The following is a 19103-nucleotide window of genomic DNA, read 5'->3' on the forward strand; positions in this document are numbered from 1 at the left end:
CTGACACTAAAAATCATGACTTTTTAAAGTAGTATATTAAGTCTAAATGTATTAAAAGGGCTACAATTTTCCTGCACATGGACGGAAACACCCTCAAATAATACAACACGTCTCCTGTCTTCTAGTATGGGCGGCATGGTGACGCAGCGGTTAGCACTGTTGCATGGGAGGTAAAGCTGGTTAGAGTGGGTTGGGGGCCCCGGCTGCCCCATCATGTCGAAGTGTCCTTGAGCAAGACACTGAACCCTAAGTTGCTTTGGGAACCGTGAAGGTTGAAAAGCGTGAGATAAGTGAGATCATTTTACCATTTAATACTTACATTTACCTTATACTTTTGTTATATGTTTTAGTGAGTCAGTGTATTGAAGAATGGCTTTACACCTTAAGTGTTTTCATTCTAATTAAGGTGGAAAGTTTTCCTTCCAGATAACAGCATTCCACAAAGTGTGTTATGGAGGTCAGAAATCAGCATTACCTGTTGTTTACAGCCAGCACAAACACTAAGTCATTAGCATGCATTGATCACAGGCCTGTCAGCCCCAGCAGACAGCGGTGTAGGGCTTTGCAGTGGCAAAGTGGCATTTACATCAGGAGCACACAAGTATTCCGCTCACCTGAGCATGTGTGGACTGATAAACCTGCTGTGAACTGCACTGAAGTACAGAAGTCTTTGCTGAGATTAGAGGGCGACAGAGCGTTAGCATAGTACTGCTGGCCTGATTTCCAATATTGCAATGTCACCTCAGCTCTCTTTGCCATGACCACATTCTTTCTCTAACCTTAACCAAGTGGTTATAGTTGTCTCAACTTAACCGTACTGAGAGACAGAGAGAGAGAGAGAGAGAGAGAGAGAGTGGGAGAGAAAAGTCTATGGTCCAGTTTGCAAATCTGTACCTGTGCCACACCCGCAAAATCCAGTACCAAAACTGACCTGTTACCTGAAATGATCTGTAAATCACATCAGGACCTGACCTGACCGGCAATTAAATCAGCTCAGAGCTGCTGCTGGGCAGTACACTGTTACACCTTACCTGTACACTGCTTATGTTAACCTGTTTATATCTCTGTGTGTTTATATGTGTGTAAACAGGCGTCCATATGTGTGTATTTTTATAAATATGTGTATGTATGTATGTGTCAGTGGTGGCTGGTAAGTCAAAAAATTAAGGAGGCGGAAAACCAACCCAGTGATCAACTGGTGGTCACTCTCACATACAGTATAGTGGCAGAGAACTGAAGATGAAATCTGTAAATTATCATTGGACCAACGCAATGTCAATATTGTATCCTGGTTGTTGATTGGTTAGGGAGGACGTCCTCCATTGGAGCATCACTTTAAGTGTTTTGGCCAATAACAGATTAGCATGAATAAAATGAAGTACATTAAATTGATATAAGAGATCCCGTCCTAAGGAGGACAGCAGGAGCCAGCCCTCCTCTGCCACTCCCCACCACCGTTTCACTTAGACTGCCCTGTCCCCTCTTGCCTGCAGAGGAGCAGAGCCGCTGCATTTTAATATATTTATTGGCCTGACACATATTTATATTTGCACAACTATGACTGCCAGCGTCAGTATGCCAGCAGCCATGGCACCAATGATAAGCGGCAGATGTTTGTGGCTCCACCTTGCTCACGGATGCCACCTGGTGGTTGTTGGTGCTCACAACAACTCCTGGGTGTTAAGTGTCCCCCTTGTTGGCAACGCGGTAATGATGCAGCACAGGGCAACTGTAGACGTGAAGGAGCAGCGGGTTGTCTGTCAGTAGTGATTAACGAGCAGTGAAGATGTCAAGGATTACTGGGCTTTGCATGTGTACCTGCTCAGATAAGGTGCACTGTACAAGGCTCCATCATGATCTCTGCTGCACGGATATGTGCAGAGCCTGCTCAAAAGCTTGCAAACTTTCAGGATGACATGTTGACCAAAATGTCCCAAATACAGAACAACGCCAGAACACGTGGCTCTGGTGTCCACTCGTCTCAAAACACTTGTCTGAATCTGGTAATGAAATTGATTCATCATATAAATCAACAAAACTTGCAATCCTTGCATACATACTTACCTCTTTCAATAATAAAATAAGTGAACCGTTCCTGATTTCATGGTTCACAAACAGGCCCTGGCAGGACTCAAGGAGGACACTAATAGAAAGTAAAGTGATGACAGTTTGTGCACGGCATCAACCTAGCCCTGACCCTTTTAACGTCCACAGACTCCTTGGACTTCATTGAGAGCTGACTACACTTAGTGATATGTAATGTTTAATTAACCATATAGGAAGAATGTGAAGCTTTGGGTCAACATGCTGATTTTGATGCTGGACCAGTAGAAGCTGAACCAACAGGAGCAGTGTACACAGACCCGCAAGTCCATAAAAGATAAAGATGGGATGTCTGGTTTTGTTTAATAGCTCATGAAACAGAAAATGTGAATATGCATTTACATAACCTATGAATAGATAATCGCTTGTAATAACACAAAATGAAAGTTTGAATGCCAAATCTCACATCCCCTCAGAGTGCATGTGTGTCTGTGTGAGTATCATCCCTCTACTTCATTTTTAATCAATTTGTATTTAGGCCTACGCTACATATTTATATTTTTGGCTGCCTTTATTAAGTGGTATCCATGTTACATGTGACATAAATTAAACAAACTTAACTACTTTTTTAGACTAATCAATAGCAATTTATTTTAAAAAAAAAAGTTTTTTCTCTACTAATCAACACCATCAGACATGCTCTATGTGTAAAGTGTCATGAGACAACCTTTGTTGTGATTTGGCACTATATGAATAAAATTGTATAAAATTTAATTGGCCCTCATGATGGAAAACCTGTCCTGAGGAACCAAAAGTACTGAAAGTACGTAAAAAAAAATCTCAAACATAAAGCCACACACACTTACATAGTCTTTGCTGTCTGCCTCTTGGTCATCTTCAGTCTCCTCATCATCACTCTCCTCACTGCTCTCATCTGGATACAACAGAGAACAGGGCAGCCAATGTATATATGTGTGATTTGCAGCAGGTTTCTGTATTTGGTTGTGTTTCTGTATTTGCAACATGTTTCTGAATTTGGTTTCATGTGTTTTCTGTGTTTGGTATTTGATTGTGTTTTCTGTGTTTGGTTGTGTTTTCTGTATTTGCAGCGTATTTCTATATCTGGTTTTGTTTTCTGTATTTGGTTGTGTTTTCTGAATTTGGTTGTGTTTTCTGAATTTGGTTGTGTTTGCAGTGTGTTTCTGTATTTGGTTGTTTTTTGAGTGTTTTCTAATTTCGTTTTTAATCATAATACTTTCTACAGGACACACTGCATTATTTCAGCTTAGTTTTATAATATGTGCTAGCTCCAATGTGATCAGTCAGCCAGTTGCAATATTAACTAGTTAACCTTAAAATATTCCAAAAATAAAAGTACTGCATTGTCTGTTATATTTAGTATGCCTGAGAGTACCTTTGTCATTATCTATATTGTTCTTACATACTTTACAGATCCACACAGTGCTTTTGCTTAAGTGACTCTTGACATGAAGTGAATACTGATACTATACCTGGTGCCATGTCCATATCAGGGACAGCATGTGGCCTTCCCGGCAGGGGGAAGGTGTATGCAGACTGATCTGATGTCAGTGGTAGGGGAGTTTTAGGAAGACACTTCCTCATCAGCTGCACAGAGGGCTCCACCAGAGACTCCAGACCTTTACTCAACAAACATGTCTGAAGAGAAACAAACGTAAATAACATGGACGCAACATGAAACACTTTAGTCAGATAATGATGAAAAGTGCTCTTAAGCAGGCCTGTAGGAGACTGGAACACAAATGAGCCCCCCTGGGGCTTGGATTTGTAAACCAAGTGTATAGATTTACACATGGCTTTTTATTTTCTCAGCTGACCCCAGGGGAACCCCCCTTATATTTCTGATGCACACACAAATATTTCTTGTTTGAAATAAATGTTGTAGAAATCCACAACCTGTTGAACCTGCATTTATAAAGTGTTTGTCATATGTGAACTGAGACTTTTCTGCCATGGCTTGATTCACAAATGCATGGTTGTGTTTTCTGTGTTTGCAGAGTGTTTTTTGTATTTGGCTGTGTTTTCTGTATTTGCAATGTCTTTCTGTATTTGCAGTGTCTTTCTGTATTTGGTTGTGTTTTCTGTGTTTAGTTGAGTTGTCTGTAATTGCATTGTGTTTCTGTATTTGCAGTGTGTTTTCTGTAATTGCATTGTGTTTCTGTATTTGGTTGTATTTTCTGTGTTTGGTTGTGTTTTCTGTATTTGCAGCGTGTTTCTGTGTTTGGTTGTATTTTCTGTGTTTGGTTGTGTTTCTGTATTTGCAGCGTGTTTCTGTGTTTGGTTTGGTTTTCTGAATTTAGCATGTTTCTGTTTTTGGTTGTGTTTTCTGTATTTGTGGCCTGTTTCTGTGTTTGGTTGTGTTTTCTGCATTTGCAGCGTGTTTCTGTGTTCGGTTGTGTTTTCTGTATTTGCAGTGTGTTTGTGTTTGGTGGTGTTTTCTGTATTTGCAGCGTGTTTCTTTGCATGTGTTTTCAAATTGCTTACTTTAAATTACTTTTGTAGTGTGTTGTTGATGTGCAACAGTACATGTCTCTGTCATTGGTGGACTGGGTTAGGACTGTGTGTTCTTCACATCCAATTGGTCATCATCAGTGTTTCCACAAGTGTGTACAAATCTGAGCCAAGTGTGTGTTTCTCTACAATCCAGGACCAAAGTCTTTTAAGTTCCAGTCTGTTATTCTCGCTGCCTGTAAGTCAGTGAGGGAGGAAAAGTCTAACTCTCTGATCTTTCTGACCATTGTAAAGACTGAAGTGCATGACACATTATGTCTCATACTGATGAAAGAGACAAATCCTAGTTCATTTCAACCTCTAATGAAGGGCTTTAATTTCTGAATTTAATTTGGCACTAAGCCTTCACTTTCTAAATGGCCTCAGGCTTCTTTCATGGTCTCTCATCTCTATTTGAAGAAAAGTAAGGCCTTCATTGTCTTCACATATGCCTTCACCCATCGGTTAAAGAATCGCAGTTCGCTTCTCCAATACCTGCCACAACTTCCATTCACTAGACAAGCACTAACAGAGATGCTAGAAATGCAAATATGTGCATGTGATATAAAAAATGCATGTTGAGGTGTGTCAACACAAGAAGATGATGGACAAGGTGCATTACTAAGCTCATACAATGGCCCTTTCCTGAAGAAAAGAAAGACAGGCTAGATTTAAGTCATCATTTTCTTCAAGTTGTCCATCTCTATAGGTTACATTTAGAAGGGAGTGTTGTTGCTTCTGTGAACAGTGAAGAACTGATGAACACAACTGTGAGCAGAGATGGCACGATTCCATTCCAAAGAAATTGGTTTGATTAAAAAGTTTTCCTGCCGCTGACTGAAGCCACTCATGTGTTGTCAACACCACTTGCAGTAGGCCAAAGTTAGTATCATTTTCAATGAGTTTCCATAGCTTTTATAATAACAAACAATTAGATATGCCATGGTGGCCTAACCACAACAGAAAGGAGTAAATGGTCCAAAAAAACTAAATTACAGCACCATTTGGACGAATCTAGTTTGACCCAACCCAGTTAGACTGAATATCATTTTGACCTGGCCTGACTCCGGTCCTGGGTCGGACCTTTGATGCTTAAAATTTCTAGATTGGGTTGCTGGAGGAGCAAACTGTGACAGTTTGTGATATACGAAAGTGAATATGAAACATCTACTGTTGCAATCTCTCACAGTCTATCCCAACATAAAGAAAGAGACAAAAAATAATCACAACAACAAAACAGGAAAGGGAGGATTTGAACTTTACCTGTGTAGTTTGATATAGCAGTCTGCTGCCTCCCTGGGATGTGAAAGCCTGTCTGCCTGCAGTACTGTGGGTGACTTTATGGAGGCAGCGCAGCAGGGCGTGGCATATTTCTATGGCAACATGTTGAGTATCCTTGCTGTGCCAGTCCTCGTAAAGCCGCAAGAGGCCAGGGATGTAACCCTTAGATACCACAGAGCAAACGTTAGCCTCTGTGAGGGAGAGATACAAACACAGGAGAGGGAAGAAATTACATCAGTATGTTCTGGTCTTCTTCTGCTGAAATCAGCTGCTCTGCATCCACTCTGCAACCCACAAAGGAGCTGCATGAGCATGCAAACATTTGAAAGAACTGATCCAACAATGAGGAAAAACAATGACAAAAAAAAAATTCACATAGCTCAGATATTGACATCTGTCTCAACCACAGTTTGGAGAATGAAGGTCAAAGTGGTAAACTGGCTGTGTGAAAATACTGACTAAAATATATGTACAACCACATCAGACATTATACCACTGCATTCCTCATTCCCCACACTATGTTTAAGCATAGGCTTGTGTAGCCCCACCATGTCTCCTAGTAGATAGTTTTAACAACTGTCTAAAAGACATGTTACCATGGCTGTTGTATTATCTAATTGTTTGAGTTGCTCTGTAAGCAATCAGAGCGCCATTGAGACAGTACAGTGGCTCAGTGGTTAGCACTGTTGCCTCAGAGCAAGAAGGTCCTGGGTTCAAATCAACTTTCAATGTAGAGTTCACAGAGGCATTTATGCTTAATGTGGTGTAAAAGATAAAACATTCTGCAAGAAGTCACTGAGTGTACTGGAAGATCATCATAAACCAAAATGACTGCATGCACTGCGCTAGAGCTTGTTGTTGCTGAGGAAGAATTTATCTATTAAATTTGGTGATCTCTCCATGAGTTCAGAATCATTCAGCTGTCCCTGTGGTCTCTCATGGAAGGGTTGTGGAGGGTCATAAAGAAGTGCTAAGGGTAAAATTTCCCTTAGTTAACACTAGATATGATCAATCTGTCTTTATTAACAGGTTATGTACCACAGACCTTTGAAGTAGCTGTAATTAAACCTCTTCCTAAAGAGGTCCAGTCAGTCACCAATCAGCTATGTGACTTTCTACATAACAATAAGTTATTTAAGGACTTTCAGTCAGGTTTCAGAGTGCACCATAGCACAGAGACAGCACTGGTGAACGTTACAAATTACCTTGTAATTGCATCAGACAAAGGATTCTGTACATGTCTTGTTAGATCTTAGTGCTGCATTCGACACCATTGATCAACACATTCTATCACAGAGACAGGAACATTTAATTGGCATTAAGTCCTGTATCAGATCGATCTCAGTTTGTACTCGTTAACGATGAATCCTCCATGCACGCCAAAGTTAGTCATGGAGCTCCACAAGGTTCTGTGCGTGGAACAATACTATTGACCTTATATATGCTTCTTTTAGGCAATATTATTGGGAAACACTCCATAAACCTTTATTGTTATGCAGATGATACCCAATTATATCTATCGATCAAGCCAGATGAAACCAGTCAGTTAGCTAAACTTCAAGCATGCCATAAGGACATAAATTAAATATAGTGGAAATACTGGACCTAGAGATGAGCACGTTTTTTTATTATACATTGTGCACCTTATACTTGAAAAGAGCTAGTTAGTATGACATAACTGTAGAAATATGAAATTAATTGGAGACCATTCAAGTATTTAAGTCAATACCCAAAACACACAGTATCAATCAAAGTGCAGCAGTGAGTCAAACTTTACAAGCAGCCAGGAATAGTATCCACAAGCTAACACACACTGAGAGTAAAACTAATTTATCTATGGAGATTTATATATTAGTATATCTTGATCTTGAGTACTGTCTGACTCTAAATGATTTCTGCATACAGGTAGCAGTTCAGCATGCACAAGAAGTGTCAGTGGCAGCAAGTACAGTTGGTATCCTCAGCAGTCAAGTCAAGTCCAGTATAGAGGTTTGCTGTAGTGACCTCAGCAGTGAGCTTATGGAGGGGAAAATGTGCTTGTCACTAGCTGCACCGCTAAAGTAAACACACAGTTTGCATCAGTACTCAAATGAGTTTATATCACTAAGGTTGTCATGCTTGGTTGTAAGGTTGTATGTAGTGAACTCAAAACTGTTTGTTCATTTTTTCCAGCACTCGTATGAATTACTGCCTGCCTTGACAGAAAACATGGTGACAGAGGGTGTTCACTGTCTAGACCACTGCTGGTGGCTAATTGTTGTCTTATTATCTTGTCTTGTTTGGTCCTTCATTTCCTTTGACTGATTTAAACAGATTTTTACCCAAATGTATGTCCCCATGCTTCTAGACGTTGTGTTTTGGTGCTGGAAGGCAGTTATCAGCAGTTTGCAGTGAACAAGGTCCTCTTGTGACGAGATCCGTTCAGAAAGTGCTCCCAGTAAAAGCAAGTAAAGAGAAAGATAGGAAGACATAAAGATGAGCTACATGTTATCATGTGGTAAAGTAATCAAGATCATTTAATAAGAAAACAATAAGATTTTTTACTTTAATTAAAAAAAAATAATAATAATAAGACCTATACATGCTGGGTGCATCTCTCTGCCAAGGTCTCTGTCCGGATGGCAGCAGATCTTTTCTTTCTTTATTCTCCTGGCCTGCACAAAGATACTGATAATGAAAAATGTTACACATCATGGTTGTGTTCTGTTTTCTGCACTTCCATACTGATTCCAAGAACCTGGAATACATCAGAACTGCCAAGAGGCTAAACTCCCGACAAGCAAGGTGGGCCCTGGTTCCTGTAACGTCAAGCTGGATGCCCTCTCCTGGCAGTTCGAGCCAGACCATGCCCCCAGGACCCACTCCACCATCCTGCCTTCTTCCCGCGTTATTGGAGCCATGACCTGGGGCATCGAGAGTGAGGTCAGACAAGCTTCAGAGGGCACGCAGATCCCTGATGGTTGTCCTCCGACCCCTCTATGTTCACAGGTCCTGCAGTGGGAGCACTCTTCCAGATGTGGTTGTCACCTGGGGGTCAGCCTCCTCAGACAGCATTTCTGGTGGCCTTCACTGGAGGAGGACATAGGGTGGTTTGTCACCACCTGTCCAGTGTGTCTTACATAGTGTCTGACATACATCGCACCCCAGCTCCTCGCTACCAGTTGGGGCAAAAGGTCTGCATGTCCACTCAGGATCTCCCTCTCCGTATGGAATCCTGCAAGCTGGCACCCAGGTTCATGGGTCCTTTTTCCCATCTTCAGAGTGATTAACCCTACGTCGTTTCAGCTACAACTTCAGAGGACCATGAGAGTGCACCCCACCTTCCATGTCTCCAAGGTTAAGCCCGTTAAGACGAGTCCTCTGGTTCCCTCCTCCAGACCCCCTCCACCCTGGGTCATTGATGGTGAGCCAGTGAAGTGTCAACTGGCGGTCCATCGCAGGGGTCGTGACCGTCAGTATCTGGTAGACTGGGAGGGATACGGGCCGGAGGAGAGGTTTTGGGTCTCTTCCAAGAACATTGTGGGGGGCAGTATAAATTGCCATTGGCTTAAAGCTGGAGTGCGAAACTTTTGTCTCCACCCTCTGGCATAGAGTAGAGGTTTTAGAGGCGTAGAGGTTTTTCCAGAGCCAGGCAGAGAGAGAGTTGCGTCAGCTCCGTTCTCTAACTAATTACCAAAAAGCCCATTTCAATCTCTTTGTATTTACCATAGATGTATTATATTTACGCGTTCTAATTGCCTGCCAAGAACTTCCTGGAACTATCTGAAGTTTACGTCGTTTGGCAATGGTACGAATTCTAAGGTAATTCTCACTGAAACCTCAAAACCCCAAAATTGGTATTCGAGACAGCCCTTGTCAAGAAATATATAAATTGCAAAATAATCACTGGGAAAAGATACATTTTGCGGAAGGCTCATTTACCTACATGCAGACACACATGCATACACACACACACACACACACACACACACACATACAGGACACAAAGACACATTTGCTGTAACAAATAGGGAGCATTATTTGTAGGTAATGCTTATCTACAAAAGTAGTCTCCAAACATAACATGCAGAAATATTAGAGGAATTAGTGATTATGTTAAAATAATTCTAAATTTGAACAAAGCCAATTAAGGCAGTATAAGAATAAAGACAAGTGTAAACCCTGCTTCACACATCCTTAATGCTTTTCAAAAATGTGTTAAAAGCTGCTTTTGGAGTTGTCAGAATTTGTCCTGAAAAGCAAAGACAAACAGCGCTATTGGATGAAATGCCAAACACAGAATAAGGGTTTGGCATCAAGAGGGAAACTGCATTCAAAATATTGGTTGCCTGGAAGAAAATACTTCAAATCTACAAATATGACTTGATATTAGTGTAATTGCTGCCTTTATGTTCACTCACAACTTGCTTGCTTTATAGATCAAAGTGAAACACTGAGAGCAGGCTCATTTCAGTGTTCTAGTTTATGAGCAAACATAGTCCCCTTGATGTTCTGTGCAAATTGGCACTTTGACATGAAGTGCAGCACAACATTGCATAAATCATGGAAAAGCTCAGAGCCCTCCAAATCTCTCAGTGCCTCTGGAGTAGTGACTCCCTAAACTGTCACCACACAAAATGTGTCCACGTGTTCAGACAAGAGCATCAGAAAGAAAAACTGTGTACGCAACAAGAAAATAAAAAGTTTAGACAGAGAGAGAAGAGGGAAGCATCACTGTTTGCTGACTTTATTTTCTGAGTTGATGAGGGTTCATTTGCAGTCCCACAGGGTTACAGACAGGCAGGATGTTGCATCTTCTTGGTAGAAGCCCTGCTGCTAACTTAGATCCAAAACCATTTTTACTCTAACTTATTTTCATTGAATGGTTGTAGGGCAGGTATACATGCATCAAGAATTCTGACTGGATAGAATCAATTAAAGCTACAGTAGGCAATATTATTGAATTATATTTTTGGTCAAAATAACTAGCACCTACCCCTTTGCATTTAGTTTTTAAAAAAATGCATGTGCGTGTGCGTTTGGGGGGGCAGGGGGTTAAACCTTCTGCCTATCTCTGCTGCCTTGTATCACTCCGCTAAGCCCCTCCAACCAAATGACACACCAACTGTGCACGTGCATTTTGCTGGGCTAGAAGAGGAACATCGAGGTTGTAACTAACTAGCAAACTAACGTCTGTTCTACTCGGTGTTCACACATGAACTAAGTGATGATACATTCAAGTTGCTGTGTTTCTAAAAGCACATATAATGAGTTGTGATCACAAAATGATCTTCAGAACGATGTCAGTCAGTCAATATATCTGTTCGTCCTGTCCGTTCACCCAGTGAACAGTTTGGTCCACAATAACAGACCTTTGTCACAGCCTTTCCTGCCATGTCAGGCTGCATATATTTTAACAGCTCATCCAGAATGCAATAAGATGACATCATGGATGTTTCACACACTGTATATATGTGCGTGAAAACAATAGCACAGATTCAAGCACACACACTCATTTGCACACACAATCAGATCGAATAGGTGCTCAGCCTGTAAATGCCACAGGACTGGAAACAAAGTGCAAAAGTGACCCCTGTTGGAAAAATTCAGGCACGACAACACATGACTTCTGAGTCCCATAACTAGTCGTTTTTACAGTTACGTAACATGTAGCCAGTACAAGAGGAGAGGAGAGACGACAAGAGAAGAGGAGAGGAGAGAGTATTAAAAATACCCCAAGGAGAAGGAGACAGGGAATATTTTGCTGTCCAATATGTATCAGCATGCCACAACCTGAGGGACACACACCCACATAAGAAATGTAATTGGAGAATGTTACTGAGTGAATTACTCTGTTGCTACATATGATCCATAACATTACCGTCAACTATCAGCGCACACACACACACAAATACATGCATAGGATATACTATACATATATATATATATTGAGTTAATGTTCCTATTATTATTGTGCATACTTTCATTCCAATGAATGCCCATTGAATTGAATTGAGGAGAGGAGGGGAGAGAGGCTGTAGCACAGTTTGTTAAAGAAATCATACCACTCTGCAGTAGTTTCAGAAAGGGCCTCTGGTTTACTTGTGTTGCAGTTATTTGCATTACTTGAAAGCAGGGTGTGACTTAACCACACTTCACATTTTTATATCCAAGGTAATAATACAACCTGAAAAACATTACTTCCTCAACATTCACTTCCACTAGATGGCAACAGCTATTATATGTAACACATATATTTTTTATAAACACATGTATCTTTAAATTGGTGGGCCGCACTCTCTACTTGTAACATTACATCTAGTTTAAAAACCTGTCAACAGTTGAACCCTCCAATCCCTCCCAGCTCTACATACTTCCACCTATTATACAGTATGTGCAACAGTGTGCTGTGCATTATACACATTATACTGTCCTTACAAATGTAGCTGAAAAATTACGTAATGTCAGTTTAACAGGATGGAGATCAAACAGTCCTGAAAACCACCCCAGTGTGACGAACTGGTGTTAAAGTGGACTACTTTTAAACACATCACTAAAAAATTACATTTTTAAAACACTTGACCCAGAGGAGGTGTGTAGTTTTACCTTTATCTAGTAAAGTGATCCCAAAATCCTTAAAATAACAATAAATTGAACTAGAAAATAATATTTCATGCCCTATGTCCTTGTAAATCTCAGCTGTGACCTTTGACCTCACCTGAACACCCTCCGTGCAGCAGTTCGTCGCCCATGCTGGGTCCAGTCCCAGGCGTGTTTGTATTGTAATGTCTTTTCTAATATGTTACTGTATGAAATTATGAATCTATCTATAGCTTTACTGCCAGTTGGTCACACTCACTCACATACAAAACTGTGGTAGAGAATTGAAGGTGACATTTGCAAATTATCATTGGACCAACGTGATGTCAATATTGTATCCTGGTTGTTGATTGGTTAGGGAGGACGTCCTCCATTGGAGCATCACTTTAAGTGTTTTGGCCAATAACAGATTAGCATGAATAAAATGAAGTACATTAAATTGATATAAGAGATCCCGTCCTAAGGAGGACAGCGGGAGCCTATCCTCCTCTGCCCCCCACCACCACTTCACATGGACTACCCTTTCCCCTCTTGCCTGCAGGTGTTGCTGTTCAAGCATTTTAATCAGAATTTCAAAAATACTTTGTTTCCAAAAGAAAGAAAAATATTTTATAATGATACTGACGTTTGGTAATGGTTTATTTCAACCAATTACTCTTTTTTACATTTTTTATATCTCCCTCTTGCCTTTCAAAAATAGAGGAGGAGCAACCTCCTCTGCCTCTATGGGCCAGCCTGTTACTTTTCCCTAGATGCTTCCACTTTCTTGCTTTGAAACTCAACACTTTCTACACAGGTTTTTCACATTAAAAGTCTTTGATGAATGAATCTCTCCCTTTCCTGATGGACTTTTAATTGTAATCTGATTGAAATCTGCTGGACAATTTAAGTTTCACTGATGGTAGCTTAACAGTGATAAAAAAAAAAAAGAAAAAAAAAGGTAAACAGCAGAGTGTGGAAATGTACTGTTGAATTTATAAAGACAACAAGTAAATATGAGCAAACTGTTGAGTTTGCATTAACTTAATTCAAATGTTTGTTTCTAATGGTGCTGTAGAAATGACATTATATACTGTACATTGTTCTGTATTTACCATGTGAGCTCTAGTATGGGTCATTTAACTCCTGTCAAAGTTTTTTCACCCGGCCTTTGTAAGTGACAGGCCTTTATTTGTTCCTGCCAGCTATTTGAGACTTTGGCCATAAATGCGCTTTTTTTTGAGAATTGACAATAATGTATTCACCAGTGTTGTACTAGTTGCCAAAAAACAGTAATTAGTTACAGTTAGTAGTTGCCTCATTAAAAAGTAAGTAATTACTTCCACCCGCTACTTTTACGGTGCCAACACTGGTGGTGTCGTAACAATGTCACGTGATTTAACTACTTTGATACACTTCCTGAAGCACTGTTTCCACTCAGCAGCAGTAGCTTTGTAGTCACATTACTAGCATGGCTCTACGGAGGCAGTGTCAGTCTGTCTGTCTGTCTGTCCACCACTTTGATCCAGACTGAAACATGGATTGTGATGAAATGTGGTTCAGACATTAATTTTCCCATCAGCATGAATTCTAATAACTTCACACCATCATCAGCTCAACATTTTAGTGTGTCCAATACTTTGGTTTATGACCAAATACCTTCATAACCAATGACATTCCCATCAGCCTCAGCTGGACTTGATCAGGTCAATACCATATCTGCTGAACATCATTATGTTAGCATTGTCATTGTGCATATGTTAGCATGCTGACTTACAGCCTCATGGAGCTGCTAGCCTGGTTGTAAACTCTTAGTCTGGTTTATTGCTACTTTCTAAAACCTATACACAGCTCTTGTTAATGCCATTCCTTTTTATTTCTTATTTATTTTGCTGGACCCAGCAGTTTGTTAGCTATTACAAAGACAGAGTTTTACATAGAGGAACATTCTTTTCCTATTCAAACCCACTCTAGCTGCACTCGGTACAGTATACTATAGAGAAATACATCATTAAACAAGAAAATGGTGGCCTCAGAATCACAAGCATTGTCAGTGTGCCCCTGGAGAATGGTTTGAGTAGTATTGTGTAGTGAGGGTGATGATGATGATGATGGTGGTGGTGATGATGATGATGATGATGATGAAACCATCAGCTGGAGAATGATGAAGGTCATGAAAAACTTACTTGTGCACAGTAGAGCAGCAAAGGCATTAATGGCTGCCCTGGAAAAGAAACAGAGGGAGCAGTTAGTCTTCAGACATTATAATAAACACACTCTTTAACATTCAAACACATGTGCAAGTGTATATGATACACTAGTGTGACTGTGCAGGCAAATGAGTGTGCGTGTTTTGGTACAATTGCACACACCAAATTGAATTAATCATATAGTCAGACAAATGTGTGCATTTGCTGTGGGTCTTGTTGAGTTGTCATATTCAGCTTTAGCTTTGAGTCATCACAGTATATTCTTGGACATCTGAAAAATCAAGAAAAATCTATCTCCTTTCCACATTATGAAATGTCAAATGTTAAACTTTATTTTAGAAAGTGGTACTAGATGTGACTATTGATGGGCTTTAAATCCATCAGTGGTCAGAGGTGTGTCAAGATCTAGTTATAGATAGTTTTATTATTTGAGGTTGTCACTTAAATGAACAGAAACTGATTAAGACAACACACCTAGAAATCTATGATTATATGTAATAATGGCATGGCTTCGTTTTCTCTTGGTCATTTAGTGTAAAGGGCAGCTGACAGGCTTTAGGCAGGTTCTCCCTCTTTCATTCTCCATTCTCTCTTTTCTCTCCCTTCTTTCTTCCTGGATTTTTGTCTTTTATTCTTCTTCCTTCCTGTCCTGTCTTCCTCTCATCCTCCATTCAAGTCTTCTTCCCCTCTCCCTTATTTGTTTCTTCCTTTCCTCCCTCCTACATGTATTTCCTCAATGACATCCACAACATGTGACTTGATTCCACACCTCTGTCACATGGGTTGTGCTAGATGGAGGTGTGGAATGAAGTCAAAACAGCCCATAGTGCTGGCCCTGCCTTTTGCTTTGGGAAATAGAGAGGCTGTATTGATGTTACTGTTGGTATTGATCCGAGGCGTATAGATCTACTGTGTCTGACAGCAGATCAATTCCTCAAGCAGCTCCCTGGTGATCCACAACTAAGTGATTCTTAATTAAGTCTCAGTGCCTCTATGTCTATATCTGACCCCCTGTGTGTGTGTGTGTGTGTGTGTGCATACTGAGATGAAGAATGTAACACTGTCATGTGTAGTGTTACAAGCAAGTTAACCAGGGTGTCACAAACAGAGGCTCCAAAGGGTGATGAGAGGTCACAACCTCAGGGGCCAAGAGCCACAAGGGTTAATGCTATGTTTAATGAGGATGGGAAATACTACACTCTTTAAAGGGATGTGTCATTTTATACACATGTTTAAAGAGACACCACACAGATGTGTCATTTGCATCATTTGTGTACATTTTACAACAATAGACAGAAGAGAATGATAGTAATTAATGGTCCTCCAAAGCTCAGTGCTCACAAGCAATATATTCCATGACACATATGAAAAGATATTTAGTTTTTGTGAAATATTAAATGTGCAAATTTGTAAAATTTTCAGTCTAAACAGGAATTGGAGTCAGTTTTTCAGACTCCTGTGCTCTGCCAAAATAATGGTATTTATGGACTGTTTGACTCATCCAAAGAAGTAATGGAAAGATTATATGCACAGGTGTGAGTTCAGGATAAGGTTGCCTTATTTAGCTGGATTCCCTGAGGTAAGAGGCACACTAGGGACAATCAAGCGAAGTGAACCACACAGCCTGTCAGTATGAGATCCACAAGGCTCCGACCTGGGCCCTCTCCTCCCCCTTCTGCACAAGGATGCTTTGCATGGTCATACACTCACATGGCTTCTCCAATACTCAGATATCCCCTCCATCTGACACTCAGGTGGAGGCATGCATCCCTTTACCTGGCAGATATCTCAGAGCGGATGTCAAGTCATCACCTAAAGTTCAATCCTCTGCCTGTCTCTTCTGCTTTTCTTCCTCAAGAAAACAAGATTTAAACATTTTCTGCAATTACTGGAGTAATTGTGGCTCCTGCAATATTCAAAATATCAAGGCCTGCAGCAGTGATATACTGTGCACAGCTTGTTGTTGATGACTGGCTTGTTGGTCTGGGGTACCCCCAAACCAAACATCTTCTGCCTCCATCAAACACACACCATAAAACCAGACAGCCAATGTATTTTAAAGATGAGAAGAACAAGAAAGCAAGTAGGAAACAACAACACATGTGCTGTACAATGGCAACATGCATCCACTGTACAAGTTGGCCTTTGCTGCTGTGGTCAATTTTCTTTGCACATACAGCTGCAGAAGAGCTGGTGCATATTTTGGCGCAAGGATTATGCTGAACCCTGAACATCTACAAGTCATTTTAATGCCTCTTATTCATGCACAGTTCCCACTTGGATGGCCCCACTCTGTAGAAACGAGATTACCAGCATGCACGGCATAGTCATTATTTCAATTCAATTCAATTTTATTTATATAGCACCAAATCACAACAAAAGTCGTCTCATGACACTTAACAAATAGAGCAGGTCTAGGCCGACTCTTTATAATGTTATTACAGAGACCCAACAGTTCCCACCATGAGAAAGCACTTTGGCGACAGTGGCAAGGAAAAACTTCCTTTTAAGAGGCAGAAACCTCGAGCAGAACCAGACTCTAGGTGGGCGGTCATCTGCTTTGACCGGTTGGGTATATACATCCACATGTGCACACACATGGCCTGTTACCATTGGCCATTGCCACTGATGGCACGGTTCTCACAAGAGTTCTCACAACTTCATTTTATGAGATGAATATAAACCAGAAGTTCCAGAAACATTCATGTCACCAATTAGCAGTACTGTCTATCATGATTGGACAGCACATCCATCCATCCATCCATTCATTTTCCATAAACCCTTATCCTTTGCAGGGTTGCGGTGGACTGGAGCCAATCTCAGCTGACATTGGGTGAGAGGCAGGGTACACCCTGGACAGGTTGCCAGTTTATCGCAGGGCTGGACAGCACATATCCCAATAAATGAATATTATACTCATCATTAAACTATCCCCTTGACAAATATCATTTTAACCATTTGAGATGTAGTGCAGTCAAACATGAATGTTATTTTATTCTTAAAGGGAAAATTCACCACCTTTTATGTGGATGTCCACTCAGTGTTGATGGCAATGTAGTCAATTGAAGCCATATATTTCTCAGTGCATGCTTTAACTTGTGCAAAGCAGGTCAGTTATTACATTGTGTTTGAATATAAGGTGTCACATGATGTATTGAGCATCAAGCCACTACTGTAACTAATCAACCAGAGACATACGGTACCATCCTGTGCACCTGCATGTAAGAGAGCAGCAAAAAAGTACAAAATACACAGCCTTATTTTACAGGAATGTTTCTTCACCTGATCTTCTTCTGTGTTTTTACTGGCTCCTGTCATGCTTTCGAGGTAAACAAGCTGACGTTCCAGAGTGTCACTTTAAAATAGAAGTGCCAAGCATTTGACAAATGTGAGATGTGCGAAAAGACATGCTATACAAGAAATTATTTACTGCTGGATGGAGAGATGTTTGAACATGGTGTTGGGTTGTGGTTGGCAGGCGGCCATGTGGCTGGCGTTTCCCTTCACAGAGGTCACTATAGCTGCTGGCCATGATCAACAGGGAAAACCAAATTTATTATGGAAAAGAATATTTGTAGACCACAATTGCATTGTTCAGCATGTGATTTATTCTGCCATTTTGAAAGTGTTAAGGGTGTGCACGTGGTCAACAACATTTTGCCCTTTGCTGTAAATGATATTAGCATCTGCAAATGGAAAGGTAACTGGGGGAACCGTGAGGTAAATCAAAATCAAATTAGCAAGAACAATATGCACACTTTTGGAATGCAACGTTTGAGTCTATAATGCATCATGGGTGGTATATTATATATGGGTATATGGGTGGAGTCAGCACAGGGAAAATTAAGGCATTGCATATTTTACTTCCATAGACTTTCCTGACAGGCTTGGTTTCATGAATAGTTTGCAGTCTACAGTAGCTCACACCTGCAGCCATCTAAAGAGGATAGTGAGTACTGCAGTGCCTAGAAGGATAACAGACGGGAGTGAGGGATTAACTGCTGCTGACAGTTGAGAATAGATGGATAGATTTAGTTGTACAGCTTTGGACAGTCTGACTGACTTTACTGCTTTAAAAGTGTGGACAGCAGCCAACCGGCATATCTTACGGTCGCCATATCACAGCTATAATTGGATAAATCAGTGTGACAGACATGTCTAACCTAACTGCCTCTCACACTTAAGGGAAATAGCACATCTCCTGCCTCGTTGCTCTCATTACATCACAGGAATTCACAGCTGCCAATTCTAACAAATTATCCAAAGTAGCAGCTGGCTTTGAAATCTGGAATCCCAGAGTCTTCTAATTGTGTTAGAACAATTAACAGCTGGCTTCTGCAGGAAAATGACACAGAAAACCCACCCTGAGGACTATAAATTTGTGATGTCAGAGTGTCCGATTTCCTCACACCACTGGGGAGTTTCATGTTCACTAGCGGCTGATCAGGGGCTGGTATGCCTGGCATTGAGCCAGGCGGAGAG

At 40.7% G+C, this 19103-nt stretch overlaps 1 protein-coding gene across 1 annotated transcript in view; it reads right to left on the reverse strand.

Moving 5' to 3' along the window:
* The window catches only part of LOC139286364 (cytosolic carboxypeptidase 4-like), a 149651-nt gene that overhangs the window by 97164 nt on the left and 33384 nt on the right, over positions 1 to 19103 (reverse strand). Inside the window, exons 7-10 of the mRNA XM_070907120.1 lie at positions 14598 to 14635; positions 5836 to 6044; positions 3555 to 3720; positions 2910 to 2977 (exon numbers count right to left, since the gene is read on the reverse strand). Coding sequence (XP_070763221.1) covers positions 2910 to 2977; positions 3555 to 3720; positions 5836 to 6044; positions 14598 to 14635 — 481 coding nt within the window. The remainder of the gene's footprint in view (positions 1 to 2909; positions 2978 to 3554; positions 3721 to 5835; positions 6045 to 14597; positions 14636 to 19103) is intronic.

Source organism: Enoplosus armatus, chromosome 6 (assembly GCF_043641665.1).
Source record: "Enoplosus armatus isolate fEnoArm2 chromosome 6, fEnoArm2.hap1, whole genome shotgun sequence".
In the NCBI taxonomy this organism is placed as follows: domain Eukaryota; kingdom Metazoa; phylum Chordata; class Actinopteri; order Centrarchiformes; family Enoplosidae; genus Enoplosus; species Enoplosus armatus.